Genomic DNA, 21519 nt, shown 5'->3' with positions numbered 1-21519 from the left:
TGGTGAAAATTTTATGACATCTTATACATTACATTCCTTGCATTACAGATATACGTAATAATAAAAAAAAATTTTTACATTATATGTATATGTATATATTTATATATAAAATGTATATAATTTTATAAATAAAATGTATATATGTTATGTATATGCAAATATAAAACTGAAGATTCCCGAGCATTACGTAGTATATGTAAGAAGAAACTGAAAGTTTTTTTAACGCAAAAGTCTGCGTTTAATTGCAAATCTTTTCGATCCAGTTTCATCAACCTAGTTCTGCACAAAAGGAAGGTGTATGTACACACTTCAAATCTCAATTGCGCTTCCCTTACTGGCCCTTTAAGGTTTTTGACCCTCCCAACACTACAGTATCGCATCGAGATAAGGGTTTCCCTCTCGTCTTTTACACCGTCCGTTCTTGATCACAAGTTCGCAGAAAACCGCACAACCTTTACACGATATCATATTTTAAAAAATCATCCTAGATAGATATCAGAAAATATGTCAAGAAGAAGGTATCCTATGAAAATTGATATCGTTTTAATCAGTTATCAATTTTTTAAAATAAATTTTTAATGCACTTACATTAATAATTGGTCTCTTTATATACAAAATTGTTTGAAAGAATAGTTGAAAAAAAATAGAAAAGCGCGAGATTAGCTTTTGATATAGAAGTAATCAGATTTCTTTCTTATTCATGAACAACGTATAAGGATCCAATTAATTGTAACGACGTCAAAGTTCGCGATATTGTGGCTATACACCTAGATAAAAGTAAAATTTGATCGACACTCTGTATTTCGCGAAAGAAGTATCATACTTCTCGCCTGCGAAGCGTATAATCGCGGGAAACGAATCGAAGTAGCTGCATCCCTGACCTTAGCTCGAGCCGCTCGGTCTCCAAAATGATTACTGCCTGAAATTATAATACGGCTCTCTCTGACGAAATGGACCGAGTAAGACTTGGCTACGGTGCCAATGAACGATGTTTGCGTGTGTGCATCAATGCTTTCGAAAATTTATTTCCGCCGCGCGAAGCGCAACAAACGCTAATCAAGACGAGCATCGAAAATACATATTTTTACGAGGGAGTAACAATGTGATACGATCGATCGTGTAAATTAAATAATTTTATTCAAAATTCGCGAAAGAGTTGGAAAGCAGCAGGATTGAAAGCGGTTGGATAAAAGCTACTCTACTCGCGTCTCTCTGACCCGCGTCTTAACGAATTAATTCGCAAAGATAATTCACATTGAGAAGTAAAATCCTTTGAGATTAATCGGGCACTTTTGTAACGCGATCACGGAAAAGAATGGGAAGAAATCTCTCGGGTCGCGCCCATGACCATACCTAATGCTGAGCGTCGTCACCGGAGAATCTATAACGTTTGGTCAAGGTGGAGAACAAAAGGAGCTAAAGTTTAGACTAGGGCACGGTTAACAACAGATGCCAAACATATGCAGAAAAAAAAGCAACGTATATATGTAAGCGTATGTGCCTGTACGCTATGCGTATTATTGCACGCGCATGCAAATTCCCCTCGAAATCATGAGCTCTTTTTAAACCATTCAACCGGCCAACTGACTTAAAAAAGATCTAATCTTTTACTCCCAACGGCTATAATATTAATAATTATTAAATTGAAAAGAAATATTTGACTATTAAATTTTTTATATAATTGATAGCACATTTTCAAAATAAATACAAAATTATTGATCATATGATGGTGCTGATTTAAATCTATTGGCTATTAATATAGCGGTCCGCATTGCAGTCTACACGTTACGATAAAATAGCTAAGCAAATATTAAATCTGTATAAGACAAATACTAGGATTATTCAACGGGGTTGATTAAAAAATGCGAAAAATACGCCGGTCACGTGGCGAACCCGTGAATCATTCCTGTCGACAAACGCAGACCTCTCACCCTCTTTAGTTTAGTCACAATCCAGCTGTCGAAGCTACGTTTTTCGGGGGTAGACCCCCGGCATCATCGATCTGGCACGGCGGGCACGAGTATAATTCTATACGGGGCTATACCTCGGGAACAATAATTCCGTCCGGCAACTTTTTCTGAGGTCATCGAACCCTTAACGAGATTCCGTCGATACCTCCGACTTGAAATCGATTTGGCCTTACATCGGTAGAACAAAGTTATTTAGAAGTACCGAGAACACTGGCGAGCGAATATAGTATCATGCAAAATGTTTGATTTAATAACGAGATAGTTTTAGCTTCTATTCCTGTAAACGTATAATTACATTCTCGAGAATATAAATATCTGTATGTAATTGATGTTTTAGGCAACGTATTTACTTGTTTTAACATTTACAAGCATCGAGTTTTATAAAGAAAACCGTAGGAACTTAAACATTATAGATCGGTAAAGATATTTTAGTCGCATTGATATCGATCAAAGGATTAAAAATATAAATACATAATTAATAAGAGCCTGCTGTTTGCAGAAAAAAATAATGACTGCGTTCTTGCGCGCGATTACATTAATTTTTTTTTTATTTAACGCGTGTAAGTAAACATCTATAGATAGCAACTAGCGAAAAAGTTTTAACATCCGTGATTATGGATTAGCGAAAGTATTTAGAGATACCGTACAAGTTCTGTAATAGTCTGTTAAGCGTGACAAAAGCAAATAGTTTTGCAACTTTGACATTCTGTCATTTTTACTTCGCTATTCAAATCCTATTCAAATGCATAATATAATGCACTTATCAACTGAAATTATTTTAATAAAGACTCGGAATAAAACTTTTTCCATTTGTAATATATTTAGATTTAAATGTCTGAGAATTATTTCTAACTTTAAAACTAAAATTTTGCGCTGAAATATTGAAGAATTTTTTTGTATTTTTTTTTCTCAAACAAAATTCATTAATTCGTGCAACGTCGTGTAACAATCCAAGATCATCTGCTTAATTTCTCGCTCATTTTTTGCAGGAAAAAAAAGTCATCGGTAAAGCATGAAGTGTGTGCTTTAATTAAAATCCCAATGAGTAACTTATCATAATTAGTTACAGATAATTGATAATCGTTGACTTAATATAATAATTATTGATATTTACGTTTAATTTCAATTAAGTTTAAATTTAATATATATCATTATATCCTGCAACAGATCTGCGTAAAAGTGACTTAATGAGAAGACTAAATTTCTCCTTTTTCTCTGTTTATTTGTCCGTAGTTCAAGATTCGCGGAGCATAATTAAATTCAACAGATCATCAGAGACGTGATAAATTAATTTTTCAATAACCATGTAAAATGTAAATTTATCGCAAAGCAAACGAGTTTTGCGATCACGTAATAAATTTATTATATATTTCCTATTTCGAGCAATACACGATTACGTGGTCGTCATACATCCGCGACATGTTATGTATACACACACATAATACGCATACGTCACAAATGCGTACGTGCGCGTTTCTACAAGGCAATATTGTACACATGATGTGTGGGAAGCATCGAAGAGGGATAGACAGAGGCGCGGAGAAGCATTGATTGGTCGGTGGCACGGTGGAACATTGCAGCTATCCTGGGGGTATATGAACCCCGATATATATATATATATATATACGCTCTTCTCTCTCCGCCATTTCCCTTCTCACCCCCTTTTCCTCTCTCTCACTCGCTCATACTCGTCTCTCGTTTACCCTCGCTACGATTTTACCCCGTGGTAAAACGCAGGCGCATCACATGGACCCAGGAACGATCAATACGAGGTTCCCCAACCAGACCTAGTCTCTCTCTCTCTCTTTCTCTCCCCAGTCCTCTGTTCTGTTTCCGTCTCTTTCTCCGTCTCTCGTGATTCTCGCCACCATCTTTTAGCCACCCTTTGCAAAATCGCGGCCAATCTTTGATATTTCGGCGCTGATCCGAAAGTTTCGCGGACGGTGTGAAAAACGAAAGCGATTGTTATCAATCCTTCCTCCCACACTTTTCATTCATTCTTACTGTTCTTTGCACGATCTTAGCTCGAGTATAGGTATATGTATATATATAAATTATATTTTAAAAATATGCTTATTATTAAATATCTATTTGCGATGTGTTTACACATGTATGAGATTTGAAGTTCGAATTTCATACGAACAAATCTCATCATGTGATTCGTTCTCCTAAAGAATCGAAATCTAATCTGGCGTTCGTGTTCAATTACCTAATAGCTTGGTAAAAAAAAAAAAAAGGAAGCGATATCAAACCGATCTTCACCGGCTTTATCGTCTAACTCTCCCCCTCTTTGGCTCACGCACCATTGTAATCGAGGCCATCGCGGACGGAAGTGTCCCTCTCGAGACATCCTGCTTGTCCTCGACAAGGACCTGCAGTGCCGGTCCTCGCTCCATCCCGGATCTGCTTGACGCTTCATCATGCATCGCGAAAGCTCGACGTCCTTGCTACTGAGCTATTTCAATTTGCCGTTTTTCGGTCGGGGTACGCTGCGGGATCGATAAGGGGTTGGATCGAGAAGCAGGAAGTTGTATGCGTATGTGTTTATGCGTATTGGGGTTGCGTGTGCATGTATGTGTGTGTATGTGTATTGCGACGTGGTGCTCCCGCGACAGTCGCTTTCTGGTGCCACGCCCAGAGGGAGAGAGAGCGATCTGGTGCACACACAATATTGCGCCGTGGTAAGCGTCAGCTGCTGGACGCGATGGTTTCGCGATGGTTATGGCGGCTGATCGACGTTAAATGCAACAACTTTGCCTCGTTAATGAGCCCCGGAGTCTAATAAGTTTTTATCTCCAAACACGTGTTTTTCACAAGATCACGCAATTGTTTTCTACACGGCAAAGCTTACTATAATAATAAAATATCGTATACAAGAATGATACTTTAATCATTTGTAATAACACTTCTTAGATTAGAATAATTTTGAAAACAACAAAAATCGTGATTTTTTATCACAATTTTCTATAAATTTCTATTGTAATTTCTACTATAATTACTCTATAATTTTGTAATATCGATATAAGACATTTTATTCTAGAAATATTAATCGCGATTACTTAATCGTAATATATATTTTTGTCATTTTTTTTATAAAATACATTCTTATTTTTAACAAGTACAATCTTTATTCTAATTCAGTCTGAAAATATTTATAATACCATGAACTTTCCGCGAGTTTAATTCATATTTTTTATTCATATTTATGATACAATATTATAAAAAAATTAGAAAATAAATATGTAATCGATACAAATTGCGAAGGCGAAGCACGGGAGCACCACAGGGAATTTTTGGAAAGGTCAACCTAAGTGGTACCGGAAGTTTCCTCGCACGAGGATCTCCAGTACAGAGGACGAACGTATACGTAAAGATTGGCAGCTGATCAGTGTACGATGGACGTACACAGATCCACTAATGAATATTCAATAATTATAACGGCAATAATAACAACAATAATATAACAAGATAATAATAACGATAATGAGATAAAAATTTGTGAAAAATCACAGAAATAAAGAAAGTAAAGAAACAAATGAACATACCGGTTAACGATGAAAATCAGTGGTTGGAGGATGCCGATATCTGGGCGCAGAACGGAACGACGGTGGGTTTTATTTAATTATTTTTATTTTCTCTCTATTTATACGTGTCCCTCTCTCGTAATTTAGCTCCTTTTATCTCAACCACGATTTGAAACGCGTGTGCGTGTTTTCCGTAATATCTTTGTACAATTTTTTTTTATTTCTTCAATAAATTTCTCTATTACGACGCGAGACTTAAAACATCCGAATCAACGATCGCGCGACGATCAACTTGGAAGCCGGTTTCCGATCATAGAGTTTCCGACATTGAATATCGCGAAAATGCGCGTAGATCGGATATAATTGCGAGCACTTGATATATATAACTCGTGACAAGAAATAAACAAATTTCGCGCGCGACAAACACACCCAATGTCTCTCTTTCACTCCCACCCCCGACCAGCAAAACGTTCTCCTATTTGTCCCTCTCTCTCTCTCTTTATCTCTTTCTCTCTTTTTGCCGATGTCTCTTCTGCCGATTAAAGAATCTTCCAGCTGACGATCTTGTTGCTCACGATATCGCTCTCTCCCTAACAACAATCAACTCCCATTTGATTTCGCCCTTTGTCCACGACCGAATCGTCTTCGAGATATCGTGACGCGTTGATCAGAGATGGATGAACGATCGGGACACCAAGAAGTGCTCCTTACGGCAGGACAAGTCGGGAATACGAGATGAACAGAGAACACAGGGTCGAAGGATAAATGAAATTATATAAGATCGGAAGAACGCGGAAGTCACTCCTCTGCTTTATCTTCGATAAGCCGATTTTGTCCGGTAAAATTATCTTCCCGCACGACGTTCACGAGATCTTTTCTCTTTGCTTTGGTCCTCGCGCGATTTTTCTCGTTGTCACCCGGCGATGACGAACAATAACATCGCTCGATCGAAACACGTGAACGGGACAAAGCAGTAGGGGACAACTGAATGTTTAGAGGATAACAATAACGACGACGAGACGACGGCGACGATGACAGCAACGGCGACGACTGTGCTTTTTATTACGACGACGAACGATATACCGAACCGAGTGTTTTTTCCTTTTTTTTTCTTTTTTTATGCCGAATTAAAGGGTCAGAAAAATTAGGAGATATGCAAGCAAATAGTAAGAATGTTGCGGGTATAACGGTGTCTACAACGCAATGCCTTTATGTGGTGCGGTAACTAAACTGACGAGACCGGCCCTCGATGCTGATGGCTGCACCCTCCGGACACCCGCCGTCGTCCCCACTGTCTCGATTCGTCGGGGAGGGAGGGGGAGAGGGGAGAGAAGGGAGGATAGACTCGGGGCGAAAAGAATCGCGAAAAAGCTCGGCCGAGGGAGATTGGCGGCGATGTACGCAGACGCTGTCGTCGTCGTTGGTGAAAGGTGAAGGAGAAACCAGGAGGAATGGGTGTGAGCAGTTAGGAACGAGAAGAGAGATCGGGAGGGATGCGAAGGCAGAAGAGATGCGAGGGGGTGGCGACGCAGAGAAATCGGTGATGATGGTAAAGGGGTGGAAATTCGCGCAGACGTAATAGACGGTCTGCACCCTCCGCATACCGACCGTCGGGGGTTGCTTTAGGTCTGTGTGTGTTTTGTGCGATGCACATATTTCCAAACATTGCGGCGCAGCTATAGAGAGATTTTTCAGTCATTATGCGCGCGCGACATCCCCGTAATAATTGACGAGTCGAGAGAGAAAAAGAGAGAGGAGAGCTATTGATTAAAATGAGATCGGTCTGGGAATTACGGGAAACAACTACCCCCCTTTCGGTCATTGCACGAATAAGTGCAGTTGTACAGAGAAGGATAACTGTTCCATCGATCGGTTCGATGCTCGATGCCTTTTCAAAACAATTTTTAATTCAGCATCATTATGACCGATGTACCTGATTTTTTCAGAATTAAGAATCTTAATTTAGATGTTTAAGCAATACAGTTAGCTCTGAGATGTTTTACGAGAATTAATATTTATATTCTAGATGAGAAAAAAGAAAGGATCACTAAACTTTTCTAGAGAAGAGTATTGTCGAGAGAATATATGAATAATTTAGAAATATAAATAATATAAATAAAATCGCGGTTATTTATGGATAGATCGATAATTACAAAAAATATAGGTCGACGTAGAAACAGAATTTCGTTACAATTAGATGATATTTCATAGATCCCGGATATCAAGATAGAAAAGAGTCGAGAAGAAATAACGAGAAAAATATAAAAAAAAACTTTGAGAAAAATAAATCGAAAGATGATGATAAAATTTATATAGATGTTAGTTTACGAAGGTTGAGTTTTAAAAGAGAAAGAGAAAATTGTAAAAGAGGGAGATAGAAAAGAGGGGAAACGCGCTAGTCTTTCTTTTTTCTCTCTCAAAAGAAAGAGAGAAAGGGGAAAAAGGGTCTCTAAGACAATAGCTACCAACTTTCAAGCTGCCATTGACAACGATTGAGAAGGGGATAAAAAGGGGAGAGATACATGGGAGTGAACTAGAATAGCGCAAAAATTTTATTCGTTTTATTTTCAAGTAAATAAATTTTTAAGACGCAATGCGTTCTATCAGTTGCAGCATTTATTACACGGACCAATTCCGATCGATCGAGGTGCATTACGATGTCTGATCTTCGCTGAAGTTGCCATGATTAATATCACGAGTGCACATGAACTTTTGAACAACTGTACATCGCTTCGATTATGGAGGGACCAAGAGAAAGGGGAAAGACGGACAGGGGTGAGAATAGTAGTCGGCGGAAGTACAGCGCACGCGCCAAATGGGGTTCATGAAATGGAGGGGTTGATAGTACGAGGGAGAAAGAGAGGGTTGATGAAGGATAGCGCAAGCGTCAGACAGAGGGTGGAAAAGCTCGCTCATTCTCTCGGCAAATGGCTTTTTCGGTAACGCAAACGCGGCCAAATTTCATCATACGATGCGAATCCCGTATTCCGTTTGATCAAATGAAACTGCACTTCTCAAAGCCTTATCGTTCATAGCGACTTTATTGACGCAAAGCTCTCGATTCGATAACGAGAAATAAATTTTGTGTAAAATATTACAAAAATAATGTCAATTTTTATCTATCTTTATATCGTCAATTAAAATTAATAGGGTTAATTAATTAGTATTATATAAAATACTATAATTCGATCATGAACAAATACAAGGCATATCACTTTATAAAATTATATAAGATTATGATAAAACTATTGTTTGCACCAAAGCTATAATTACATCTGTTGCTCTCCATTACATTTACATTAAAACTTTACGCATTATCAAGTTAATATCAATAGTTTGAATTCAGTATAAATGCACGAAGTATTAAAAAATCGCATAAAGCGAATGGCGAACGTGCTTATTTCGTGACAGCAATCTCATCTGCGATCAGCAACCGTGAAGAATAGTGCGAATATATAAGGTGTACCAATCGATTTTTTTTTCGATGCGTAGGTTTATTTGCTTCTATACTGTTACTTACAATATTCGTTAACGCGAATCCTGTGACGTGCGATTTTTTAATGAGTCACGTCATGGATAGAAGCGAGAATCGATAAATATCGGACGCGACGATATATACTAACTGGTTTCGTTTGCGTCACATTGTATGTATATTTTGATATTACGAAATACGAGAGATAGACGAGCGATGTGTTAAGCAAAGAAGTCGCCGTGGCGAAACAAAGAGAAATAGAAAAAGAGAGAGTCACAGGGGGAGAGGCAGAAAGGAACGAGGGAGACAAGGGGTGTAATCTAATGGTAAATAGCACGTATGCATATAAGGGTCAGTCGAAGTACGCCCCAATGGCGTAGGAAATTTAATACTGCTTATCAACGTATCCGCGCAAAATAGACATTTTATTTTTTTTAAATAGGCTGAATGTATTATATGACGCGATAAAAAAAATTACAGAATATAAACACGGTAAAGAATAATTGTCTCTTTGTTCGATGCTAATGAGAACTTTAGTTTTATAAGGATAAAGATATTATAATACATTTCAAAAAATTACGTGTTGTTAATTTATATTATTATAATAATATTATATTGTATATATATATAACAGCATGATCTATTATTATATAATATTTACGCATGCAATTTAAAATTATGATCTGGTAGCGAATTTAATATTTGATGTGTGTGTGCAACTGCTCTTTCGTGTGTACGATATTTTATATTATTACATTAAATAAATAATTATTTATTTTACAAATTTGCATACTTATGCGTATATTAAGAGAATGTCAAAAATCCATGTCGAAAATCTCGACATATTTATAAAATGTCAGCTGAAAACACATAACGAATTGATCGCGAGCGATAGGAAAAAACTGCTTATTCCTGTACGTCTCAATCTCTTTTAACATATTGTGCGACAATTATAATTTCGGGAAATAATTTGCCATCGTTTACGTCACAATCGTGACATTGACAGATACCGTCGTGTCGCCGGTGTACTCGCACATAAAATTCGTCGATCGCCAGCAATCGATTGACGCGGGTCGTGCCCACCCCGCAAGTCTTAATCGCCAAAGGAGTCTAGACACCTTCCAGAGGAGGTCGCATAAATTCCGTGAGAGGATGGCGTGGCGGATAATTTACGGGCGCGCTTGTCCTCTTTGTGCTTCCGAGTGTCCTGGGGAAACCGGCGCGCCCATTCCACCCCGGGCGCGCCCCCTTCCTACGCCACTGGGAGGGTAGACCGAGGGGTGCCAGCGTCAGACGGGGCCGCCGGCCGGGGTTCGGAAGGTTGGGGTGAAGGGGGAAATTCGGGGGGGGCCTTTCGAATATCGATCTCCCCGCGCAGTCATTCACTCTCTCTTCCGTGCAGCGGCTTCCATGTCCCTCTTACCACCCGTTTCGCGCGCATCCAGCATTCTCCCGGAGAGTGGAAGGGAACCCGGCGGTCCCAGCCAAAGCCCGGAGGAAGAGGAGGGCATTCACCAGGGAATGCGCCGCCACCAACTACCGCCACTACTACTAGTACCGCTACCATCACTACCACCACTAACCGACATCCAGAAAAATGTCCTCCGAGAACGGGAAATTGGTTTATCGGATCCTGCAGCAGGAATTACCCTCCGTGCTATCTAATTTGCATCCTATCTTTGGAAATTCGTTACATCGTAGCCTCCTTCGCGGCTATCTAAATTCGTGGAGAGAACGAAAACGAAGTTGCAGATCAATCGGCGCGTTTTAGATTTTTCGAAAGCCTTGTTGTATAAATATCATCCTAAATATATCTTTACACGCTTAATTTTGTTGCAAATTATTTTTTTATTTTTACTTAATAATTATGCTTTTCTCCTCTGTAATAACTAGTTCGAAATTGTTTTTTAGATATTTATATGGCATATTAAGTACAAAATGTGATGTTATTATTTTATTTTTATTATACAAATTTATCATTAATAATTATATTCAATTATTCTATTTATAATTTGATATGCTATTCTCATATTGACATCAATAACAAAAATCATTGCTATTCTTCTTATCATCATATTCTATTATTTTGTCAAATTTATGCGTAATTCCCTGAAAGAAAAAACGTCCTATACGTCTTAATTCATTTCCAAGCACAAATTTGTCGCACGCAAACGGAGGAGTGAATAAGCGACGTCGACATCTCGTTTGCGAAATTATTCGCGGAAATGTCATCCCGAAGCGCTCGAAGAGAATCGCTACCCTTCGCCTCCCTGTCCTCCCTTTTCCGTCGTTTCGCGGCCCGGATCGTCATCCCTCTCCCAGAGTAGAACCTAGCCAGGGATAGGTGGATGGTTGCACACTTTAGATGCGCATTTAGCGGATGTATATGAGACGTGGACCCGAGCGAGGCTACGTGTTACACGCATGCTGCACAAAGGTAGTTTATGTACCTTCTTGGCATTACCTTTGTGACGATTGAATTTCACGCGCGCAAATTATATATCTATTCTATCTCAATTCCCCTCGTCTCATCCAGGCGTTACATAAGCACTCTAACTTGTGAAATTACGGATAGGCCGGACGAGCCTCGAGACTACGAATCGGAAATTATGTGACTGGCTGTTAATTAGCAATTTAACAGCTGTAGAACTGTTTAATTTTCCGAGCCAAGTAACGAGCTAATTAATACTCTAATTGAATGCTAAAGATAATTACACGCGAAAGATAAACAGCCTTCACAATAATAAATTTTTAAAGTAAAAATTCTATTTTGCGAAGGATCAATTTCCAGCTAATTCGTGTTACTGATTGTTTCACGAATTTATCGTCTATATAAGTTTCGAATGCTAAACTCGGTTTTAACTGTTTAAGGAAGAAAGTTAAATTGAAAATACCATTCTCTAAATATTCAACTTGTTTGCGTTTCAGACTATTTTTACAACGGAGATAGTTTTTTGTTTTATAAATAAATAAAATTCGAAAAAAATACGCCAGATATAATTTATTTGAATTTATGTTATGAAAAAGAGTACGTTAGATCGCGAGTTAAACTTGTTAGAATTTTTAGTCAAGTTAGTTTCATCTATAAATTTATCTGGAACATTGCAGGGCAAGATAACTGCGCTATTCCGAGACGCGTATACATATCGATTCAACAAACCAAGGAAACCAGGATGGACTCGGCGACGTAGTCGCCCAGTGTACAAAAGTCGCGGTCTGCGTGGTCCAGTCTGCGACAAGTCCCACCGAGTCCTGCCGATATGTCCGACGCCGAAGAGACCGGTACGTAAATACATACAAGTGTTCTTCGTACATCGTCCTCGAACCGACTCGCGAGACCTGGTTCGTGACTGCACTATCGCAGATCTTTTCGCAGTCACGCGGGACATGTCCGTTCTCGATGGATCTCGCTCGCGATCCGTCAAATCGATCGAATCCACTATGTGCGAGGAATCACGCGAGGATCATCACGCTTTCGCCGATTGCACCCTGACATTTCCCATCTCGCGCCACCGCCGGTTCGAAACTCCGTCTGGAAGAGTGAGCGTTACGTAGGCGAGCACCGGTTGTCAATCATTCGGTCGGACAAGTTAAGATTGGCTTTAGAAGCATTAACAATCATCGACGTTTTTTTCGTGCCGTTTCTCACGCGAAAACAAAAACAGAAAATTTCGTCGGTTAATCGTACGAGCTTTATATACCGACCAAGTATACGCAAATTATACCGCAAGTTGCGAAATCGCATCTTGAAGTCATATTCATGATATGAAGTGAGTGAGTAAAATTCTATTTTTTTATCATTATATTTTCCATCTTTTCGTGATATTGATCCTATGCAATGACTGCTAAAACAAACGTTCGTCCTTATTCCTTGAATTTAAAATTACCTTTTCTCGATCGCTATTAATTATTTACCAAGGATTAATTGTTGCAAATTACTATGTGTCACTAAAAGTGATTCATATCACAGTAAAATAATTTAGCACCGCGAGATTTTCGCGATTATTCACGGGTTGAAATAACAGACGTCTCTTATCGAATTTTAACTCGCGACGATTCCATGATGCAGGAATTAAAAGAGATGAAATTAAACCTGAAAGATGGTCCGCGTTATTTTTTTCAAATATGTAATAGAAATTGTCAGAAATTTTTATTTAATTGCATAAACTTGTGTGAATAAACTTTATACAATTTTTTCAATTAAAATAAAATTTTTCTATCGATTCTTCAGCATTCTGTGAAGCACTAAATCATTCAGAAAATTAATATTTATTTAAACTTATTAATAGAAAAATAATATTTATTCAAATTATTCGCACAATATGTTGATGAATTAAATTAAAATCTCTGGAAAATGTCACGCGAATCGTTATGACGTTACTTATTCGAACATTAAACGTAGCGCTGACGTAAATATTCGATGGTAAAGTATTCGATGTTTCTTGAAAAAATACAATGTGTAACTTTTTATTTCCGTACACTGAATCATTGATGATCCGACTATACGTATCTTGATGTAAAGCCAGTATACCCTTCCTGCTTGTGGTAGAGGAATATAGTATAGTGCTTTTAGTCACAAAGTGTGACATTTGTGTTGTCGAGCATCGGATGCGCGATGGAAATAGATATCGAATGGTCTGGATTTAGATCTGTATTGCCATACAAAACGGGCTGTGTATTTCTATGATAAGATGTGCGATAAAGATCCGGCCTCGGGGGACTTCTTTTGTATATTACATTAGTGATGACGGAAATATATCGCGAATCTTCGTCATTTCCCTTTCTTTATTCTTTTCGCTTGTACAAAATAATTTTTTTTTTCTGGATTGTAATAATATCATTTATGAACAATTGTATCATTTTTACAGACCATGATAATCGTGTATTTCTTTGAACGAATAATTTATAACATTTATCTTTATGTAAATGCATTCAACTAAGTCGCGAAAAAAGAAAATTGTATTATTTAACGATATTAATAATAATATTAATTTTTAAATAATTATTAACATATCTTATTGGAAAGACAAGAAATGTCTCAAATAATTATGCAGATATTATAAAGTGTGAGAAACTTATTTGAATACGTAATCTCATTCTAATAAGAAATTTCATTCGATAAAAAAAACTTTGTAAGTATAATGTATATATAGTAATAACAAAAAGTTTCAAATAATAACTTTCACAATATCATGGTCTTTTATCTACAGTTAATCAACTTCTAGGTACCGGCGTGAATATCGCTATATCGTTTTACTCTGTTTGCCAATTCTGTAAAACTATCGCGATTTTCACCAAGTCTCTCAATCACGCTCTTCTCTAATCTCAGTTCATCTGTAATCGAATCAATCAGGGAGTCATGCCAGAACTCCTACAGAGATCTCGTGACCGCAAACGAGTTTTCCCGGTTTATAATCGAAGCTTCGAATCGTGAGCGAAATGAGAGGGCAACGGGGGGCTGTCGAGAGATCGCACGTACGAGATCCTTGACGCTTGGCAGCCACGCAAATTTCCTGCGAACCGATTCCCATTTCTCTTGCACGGAGAGCTCGTTCGTTCACGCGAGACTCGCGAATCAGGAAATTCTCCAAACGAATCCGCTCTTATCATGTAGGCGGTAACACCAACCAACTAGTGTAAAGCCGGTCGTCTCGCACGAAGCCGTCAGTGCTTCATCGTGTCTTCCGCCCGATAGATCAGAGTGTCGTTTGCTCTATGCTTACTCTAGCCGACCGCCTGTCGAAAGCCGTCATTCATCAATGGTGCCGGATCACGTTCTATCGTTCGTTCTGTCGTTAGATCGTTTCGAGTTATTTGGGGAGTCATGGCCTTCTCTTGCGAAGGACGAGACCCTCTGGAGCACACCAGTCTTTATCAGCGCGCGGGTCAGATATCTTTGCTGTTCCACTAATTATAATTCATACACGTTTTCGATTTTACTGTGAAATTTATATTTAGAATTGCAAGCAAAATAAACGGCAGTTAAAGGCGTTTAATCGATGCAGTCGTGAAACGATAACGCGTCATTGTCAATGTCATTATCGTTTTCTACGTCTTTATACGACGGAATTATCGCGACTGCAAAGTCTAATATATTCTAGACGACGTTTATTTTTCCGTTTAACTACATTTAATTTGCCGTACCGATATTCTTGTAGAAAGTGAGGATAGCGATGCCGAGGGTGGTCTGGGTAATGTGAACAAGATGGTGATGCGACCACCTGGTCACAGCGGTAAAGCTAAGAAGGGCCACATCTGTTTCGACGCCACCTTCGAGACCGGTAATCTCGGTAGGGTGGATTTGATCTCCGAATTCGAGTACGACCTTTTCATCAGACCTGACACCTGCGGACCTAGGTTACGCCTGTGGTTCAATTTCACCGTAGATAACGTGAAAGCGGATCAACGAGTGATCTTTAATATCGTGAACATCTCGAAGAGCGCGAATCTCTTTCGGCAAGGAATGACGCCGTTGATGAAAAGCAGTAGTAGACCGAAATGGCAAAGGATACCGCGGGAACAGGTAAAATTTTGAAGTCAATAATTTATTGTCCATGACTATATATATGACTTATAAATTTTAAGTTGAATTCATTATTACATATAACATTTTTCAGTTCAAGCAGCGAGAAAGAATGTTTTAAATTCATCTCAGTGATAAATAAGACTTTTTATATATTAATTCTAAGTTTAAAAGAACGTCAATTTTAATAAATTATCGTCAGTCACACACACACATTACTAAATTGTATATGTATATTAAATTCGCGATTGTATATAATATGCAGATACATATCCATATTTTTGAGACGAATTTGTTCATCGTTAATCGTTACATCGCGATTGACGTAAATGTTCCAATTGATTGGCAATATTGTCGATTTGAATCTATAGAGAAACTGTGTCAGAGCGAGTTCCAATATCAAATTACTTCATCGCCAGCACCTGTAGTCTTTTAAATTAGAATTATCGGAACCGTAAATCGATCGACGATTACCATCGCTGACTACGTGATTGATTGCCATTATAAATTTAATCAATATATATTCTTATATACGAATGTAATAATGTGAACAATATCGTTAATCGTTATCATGACATAAAAATAAATTCTCATTACTCACAATAAATTGGCATTTAATTGTGCCTTACATATGAGTTCTATTTCTCATTAGAATAATGGAGATCTCGAAGTACGCGATTATTAATCTTTGCGTACATACAGATAATTAATTGTTTGGTCAAACATAATGATTGACCAGCAGAATTGACATTGATCCATTATTATATCTCAAAATAATGTAAAGTAAGATTCCATCACGAAGATAAATGAGCAATTAATTTTATAAATAAAAAATAATTAACCAAAATTGCTCACTTTGCTCTGCTATCGCCTGATCTCTTGATTTTTTCTCTTTTCTTGTTTATTTTTTTCTTTTTTACTGTTTTTTTCACGGTACTTGCACAACACTCACTCGCTAAAAACACTGTTAATTACAAACGCACGGGCACTAATTACCGATGATTCTGTGTTACTTTACATAATACTCCTAATGTTAATCACACATGGCGTGCATTTTTTTATATTGCAACGAAAAAACGCAAAAATCACAGTTGTACGATACGCTGGACATTGAAATTTATGATACGTAATTAATAATAATATATGTAGTTAAATATAACTGTGCGTATTAATATTAAACGTGTCATAATACAGTTTAACTTGAAATCGACTTGTTGTCTCCGAGACATTTTGTTAATAATAGAGAAATTCGAAAATCCATATAACTTTATTGTGCAATACAAGTTAATGATTAATCAAAACATGATAATCGGAAATTCGCGGAAATTAATTCACGTGGATTGATAATCACTTATTGTAATGATCGGAGGGAATATTCTTATTTGACAACTTTTAATACTTCCCAATTGTATCTCTAGAGATAATACGACGACACACACGGAACACCTTGTAAAGTTGTCTGTTCGATTCGAGTGTCGCCGCGTGAATGACAACAAGATTACGGTACGTAAACAACAGCGCCGTCAAGTCTTCGCGATGTTGTCAACGCGCTATTATTTACATATTTGTGGAGATCTTGTCATTCGTGCGCCAATACTTGAACGAAAAAGTATTATCGTCGTATTATCTTTCAAAACGCGATCATACATTCTCAAACTATAGAATAGAGATTATCAGCTCGCGCAATTAATTAACTTCTTTAATTGATTATCGTATCTCAACTAGCCTTAACTTGCGTAGTATCGCATTGTTAAGATAAAATTGACGATATTATTTTCAAATTACAAAACAGATTCGAGCGTTATCGTGACGTTGATTAACTTATATATTTATTCATTTATATTATATAAAAAGAGATAGTAAAATTATTGTAAAATATGTGCATATACTATTTGTTAGCAACAAAAATAGCATTGTGTGAATTTTCAATGCCAAACGAATCGTAGCTTCGCAATTTTCCATCGCAATATAAAATAAAGTGCGCATTGTGTATGTGGATTTGCATTGGGAATGTTACGTAAAATATCACACGATTATCGTATTCTAATGATTAATGCGTATGCAATTGTAGTTAACATTATTTTCATAAATAAGTGTCGTATGAGTGCCGTGAAGGAGTAGTAAAAGAAAATAAGAGAATATAGATAACGAATGAAACAACCGGGAGTAAACAATTTTTGTTTATTTGTTTATTATTTTATTACTTATAAAATTAATTGCTCATTTTTATCTTTGAAATAATGTCTTACTTTACATCATTTTGAAATGTATTTTAAAAATTGATCATTAATAGACTACTTTTTTAGACTCTTACGGTCGTTGATCTGTGAATCACACGGATAATAGATAAAGTAATCACGCACTTTGAGATCTATGTTAACTTTCAGCAAGAGAAATTAAATATAAAAGTAAGACATAATAAAATGCTATAATTTATTTCTCTAATACCGTTTCTCTAGTACTCTTATTGTTCGCGAAATAAATTTAAAAAATAATCAAAAAACGCCTCAATATCTATATCGTTTTATGACTAAAATATGTCAATGCAATTAATTGATTCTTCGATTTTGATAGTAAAAGGTTTCCTAAATTAATTACTTGAGACGTATTAAAATGCTGAATTTATTGCTCATTATTTAATTAAATAAACGATCAGAAATTGTGAGGATCCTCTAAATTGCCGTGCAAGACTGAAATAAAACGAATTAAAACAATTGATTGTTCCCTATTGATCTTGTTACTAAAATGTTTCTTGTGAATTAATTACACTCAAGATATATTATTTTTTTGGCGGGGGGAAATCTATTACAAAATAATAATAAAATAAAATTAAAATTAATCGATAACTTGTTTCACGAGCATTCGAAAGTATATAATTAATTTAGGAAACATTTTAATATGAGAATCAAAAGAACAATCAAAAAAATTTTTCAATATTATACAGCAAACTAGCATCGTTATATATGTTCGGCCCTTTTTTTTAAACAATAAACAATAAATTTGATGGTGGTATATCTCGAGAGAAAATAATTCGAGAAACGTTTCAACATTAAAAAATCAAAGAAATAATTAATTTGCATTAACGGTTATTCGTAGTAATGTAGACATTGAAGTTTGTTTTTTTAAATTTACGAATAATAAATTCAAAAATATAGATCCCCAGTAATTGAGTTTTATATAAATTATTTTATATAGTTTATGCCACAATCTATTTCTTCATATTGCAGGTATTCTATTACAAATCTGCGCAACATCAGAATCACTACGTATTAAGCTTCGCTTTCGCGTTCGATCGCGAAGATGACATCTACCACTTCGCCCTAACATATCCGTATTCGTACACTCGTTACTTGGGACATCTCGACAATTTGTGCAGCAGATTACTATATACAAAGAGGGAAACGTTGGCCGAGTCGATCCAAAAGAGGAATGTGGAACTCGTGACTATAACATCCGATCTCGAAGACACCGAACGACCTAGAAAGGTGGTCGTCGTTCTCGCCAGGGTTCATCCTGGCGAATCGCCGTCCTCTTTCGTATGTCAGGGATTGATGGATTTTTTAGTCAGCGCTCATCCTATCGCTCAGATTCTAAGAGAGTATGTGATTTTCAAGATAGTGCCAATGCTGAATCCTGACGGTGTCTTTCTCGGAAATTACAGGTACGAACGATCCAATTATTCGCGAAATAATTGATCTTTTTTGGCGAATATTTTTATTTTATTTTTTATGACTGTATCGCAGAATAATAATACATGATATAATATATGATGTATTATTGGCGTGATTATTTGGCTTGATTATTTGGCGTATTAAGATCTACCGTGATGGGATTGGATCTAAATCGATCGTGGAATCGTATCTCCGAGTGGATTCATCCTACTCTATTCGCGACCAGATCGATGCTAAAATCTCTCGATAAGAATTCGCACACACCATTAGATTGCGTGTTGGATCTGCACGCGCATACTAATGCCACGGGTGTCTTTGTCTATGGAAATACATACGAGGATGTCTACAGGTAACTCTAATCTTGTTTAACGGTGGATCAAGTAATATTAGTCTAATATTATTAGATGTTCCGTTAAATTAAATTCGTGACAGAACTATGTTATTCTATCGAGAAAATAAGAAGTTAATGAATCAATCGAGCTTGTAATCCAATTTGACTCATGGCTGCCAGCCTCTCAGGTACGAGAGGCATATCGTCTTGCCGAAATTACTAGCTCAGCACGCGGAGGACTATGAATTAGGCAACACCATGTACAATCAAGATCACAATAAAGGCGGGACTGCCCGACGTTATTTGTGCTCTATCCTAAAGGAACACGTCAACTGTTACAGCATAGAGGTTTCCATGTACGGTTACAATAAAAAAGGGATACCCGGTATAATGCCGTACACGGAAGAAGGATGTATCTTTCACAAATAATCACACAGCTATTATATATAAAAAAACAAAATATGAAAATTATCGTATTGCACAAGCAAATGTTAAAAATATTTTTTTTAATTTTTATCAAATTAAATTTATTTTATTTTATTAAACCTTATTAAAAGCTTCATACATGAAAGTAGTAATAATACGTTATTTATGCGTCAAAGTTTGGCAATACACGGACCCTAAACCACTGATATTAATTAGAAAAATTTAAAGCCTTGACTATCAGAATACAGATTACAGGCTCGGTCGCAATTTGGCTCGCGTTTTTCTGGAATATTACAAGCTTACTGGACTTATCCCGTCGGGGCTTCCCGATCAGCCGTCAAATAGGCGAACACGTCAATCTCGACAGAGACATCGATTTCCAAGAGAACCTAGACCGAGAACAGTGAGAACTCCGGCGACCTTGCATCTTGCCAGCATATATGAGTAATTATTTCAACTTTTTCATACATATAGATATGTGATAATCGTAGTGCAAAACTATTGTTTCTATTATAAACATTTATATTAGCAACAAAATTAAGAAAAAAGATATAGAGAGTGATGCGTTTGTTTCAACATTAATTTATCCGCTTTCTGTCTTTCAAATATGTACGGATAAACAATCGGGACCAAGCGTTTGAATGATGTAAGGCTAGATTGGGAGCTTTTCAAAAGTAAAAAAAATTAAATCTAAGACAGAGCGACGCGTATTGTTTATTGAGACGCATTAGAAGTCGGCTAATCTCGGGCCGTATCGTCAGGTACTTTCGGGAGGAAGCTGAGCCGCTCCCGAGCGCTCGTTACCGATCGATGAGCGGTACGCGGATGGGACAGCAGCCCGGAACTGGAATCGCGAGTGAAACTGGAACGGGCGTCGGCGGCGGGTGCAGGGGCCGGAGCTACAGGTTCCGGAGCCCCGGGGCACCGCTCGACAAGGTGCAGGCCCTGACGGGGCGGCCTGCCGCCGAGCCGCGGCTCACCATTATCGATTTCAATCAGCTGACGCGGGGTGGTTTGGAGCTCGCAGCCACCAAGAACAAATCGACGGTCCCACGCAAAAGCGTCAAGTCGCGCAGATAACGATCGTCTCGCCTCGGACTTGGTCGTTAATAAGAAGAAATCTCTCGACGCCGCGGTACCGCGAGAGCTAAACGTCCTCCGGCGATTCGAATATGCTGCTTTTATCTCCTAGAGACCGGAAATGACTAGGAAATTGCCATAATAGCTTAATAATGACGATATTGGTTTATATAGATATATAATTGGTCAAAGAGTTTAATCATTGCATCGATTCACGTTATTTTTAGCGACGAAAATAGAAGGCTGCTTGATGAGAGAGGAGTATCGAGAATGTATCTCGGAGATTATTAATTGTCCATAATAATTATTACCAATTAACTTTCATTTCTTTTATATCTTCGAATAACTTCGAATCTATCAATATTAACAAAACACATTAATAGTGTGTTTCTCATATTGCGCAACATTCATTCTTTCACGGATGCACGTAAACAATCAAATTTTCAACCCTTTCTCTTACACCATATATATTCTCACCTCTTCCTTCGTGATAATAAATAATTTTTCTAAGTTCTGTTAGAT

The 21519-nt window shown here is 37.3% G+C and overlaps 2 protein-coding genes across 8 annotated transcripts in view; one reads left to right on the top strand and one right to left on the bottom strand.

The window, feature by feature from the left end:
- Positions 1 to 21519, bottom strand: part of LOC145942609 (ELAV-like protein 3) — a 47850-nt gene that overhangs the window by 20594 nt on the left and 5737 nt on the right. For 2 of the 6 annotated variants that reach the window (XM_083049496.1, XM_083049497.1), the window contains exon 1: positions 5516 to 6733. The exons of 2 other annotated variants lie outside the window; for them this stretch is intronic. The gene's annotated coding sequence lies outside the window, so the exon portion shown is untranslated. Of the gene's footprint in view, positions 1 to 4273; positions 4893 to 5515; positions 6734 to 16344; positions 16489 to 21519 lie in introns of those variants that run through there. 2 more of the 6 variants (XM_083049501.1, XM_083049499.1) reach the window with 2 other exon arrangements.
- LOC145942600 (cytosolic carboxypeptidase 6) lies at positions 12222 to 21466 on the top strand. 2 transcript variants are annotated; one of them, XM_083049482.1, is made up of 7 exons: positions 12222 to 12248; positions 15125 to 15489; positions 18717 to 19150; positions 19306 to 19509; positions 19680 to 19903; positions 20166 to 20361; positions 20679 to 21466. In XM_083049482.1, exons 1-7 carry the CDS (start codon positions 12227 to 12229, stop codon positions 20995 to 20997), a joined length of 1764 nt encoding a protein of 587 aa, XP_082905608.1. In that variant the 5' UTR covers positions 12222 to 12226; the 3' UTR covers positions 20998 to 21466. The 2 variants fall into 2 exon arrangements, with proteins under 2 accessions (XP_082905608.1, XP_082905607.1); XM_083049481.1 differs by lacking the exon at positions 12222 to 12248 and adding an exon at positions 14671 to 14851.

The sequence above is a fragment of the Prenolepis imparis genome, unplaced genomic scaffold (assembly GCF_030444845.1).
Source record: "Prenolepis imparis isolate NDT839.2.m4 unplaced genomic scaffold, iyPreImpa1.0 SCAF_11, whole genome shotgun sequence".
Classification (NCBI taxonomy): Eukaryota; Metazoa; Arthropoda; class Insecta; order Hymenoptera; family Formicidae; genus Prenolepis; species Prenolepis imparis.
The sequence above is the reverse complement of the archived record's forward strand: the minus strand, read 5'-3'. Positions and strand labels throughout refer to the sequence as shown.

Excerpts from the sequence above, each read along its gene's own strand:
- LOC145942600 (XM_083049481.1), top strand. The coding sequence starts at position 14,791 with ATGGCCTTCTCTTGCGAAGGACGAGACCCTCTGGAGCACACCAGTCTT. Across the intron at positions 14,852-15,124 it reads CAGTCTTTATCAGCGCGCGG|AAAGTGAGGATAGCGATGCC; the intron begins GTCAGATATCTT and ends ATATTCTTGTAG. Across the intron at positions 19,510-19,679 it reads ACATACGAGGATGTCTACAG|GTACGAGAGGCATATCGTCT; the intron begins GTAACTCTAATC and ends CCAGCCTCTCAG.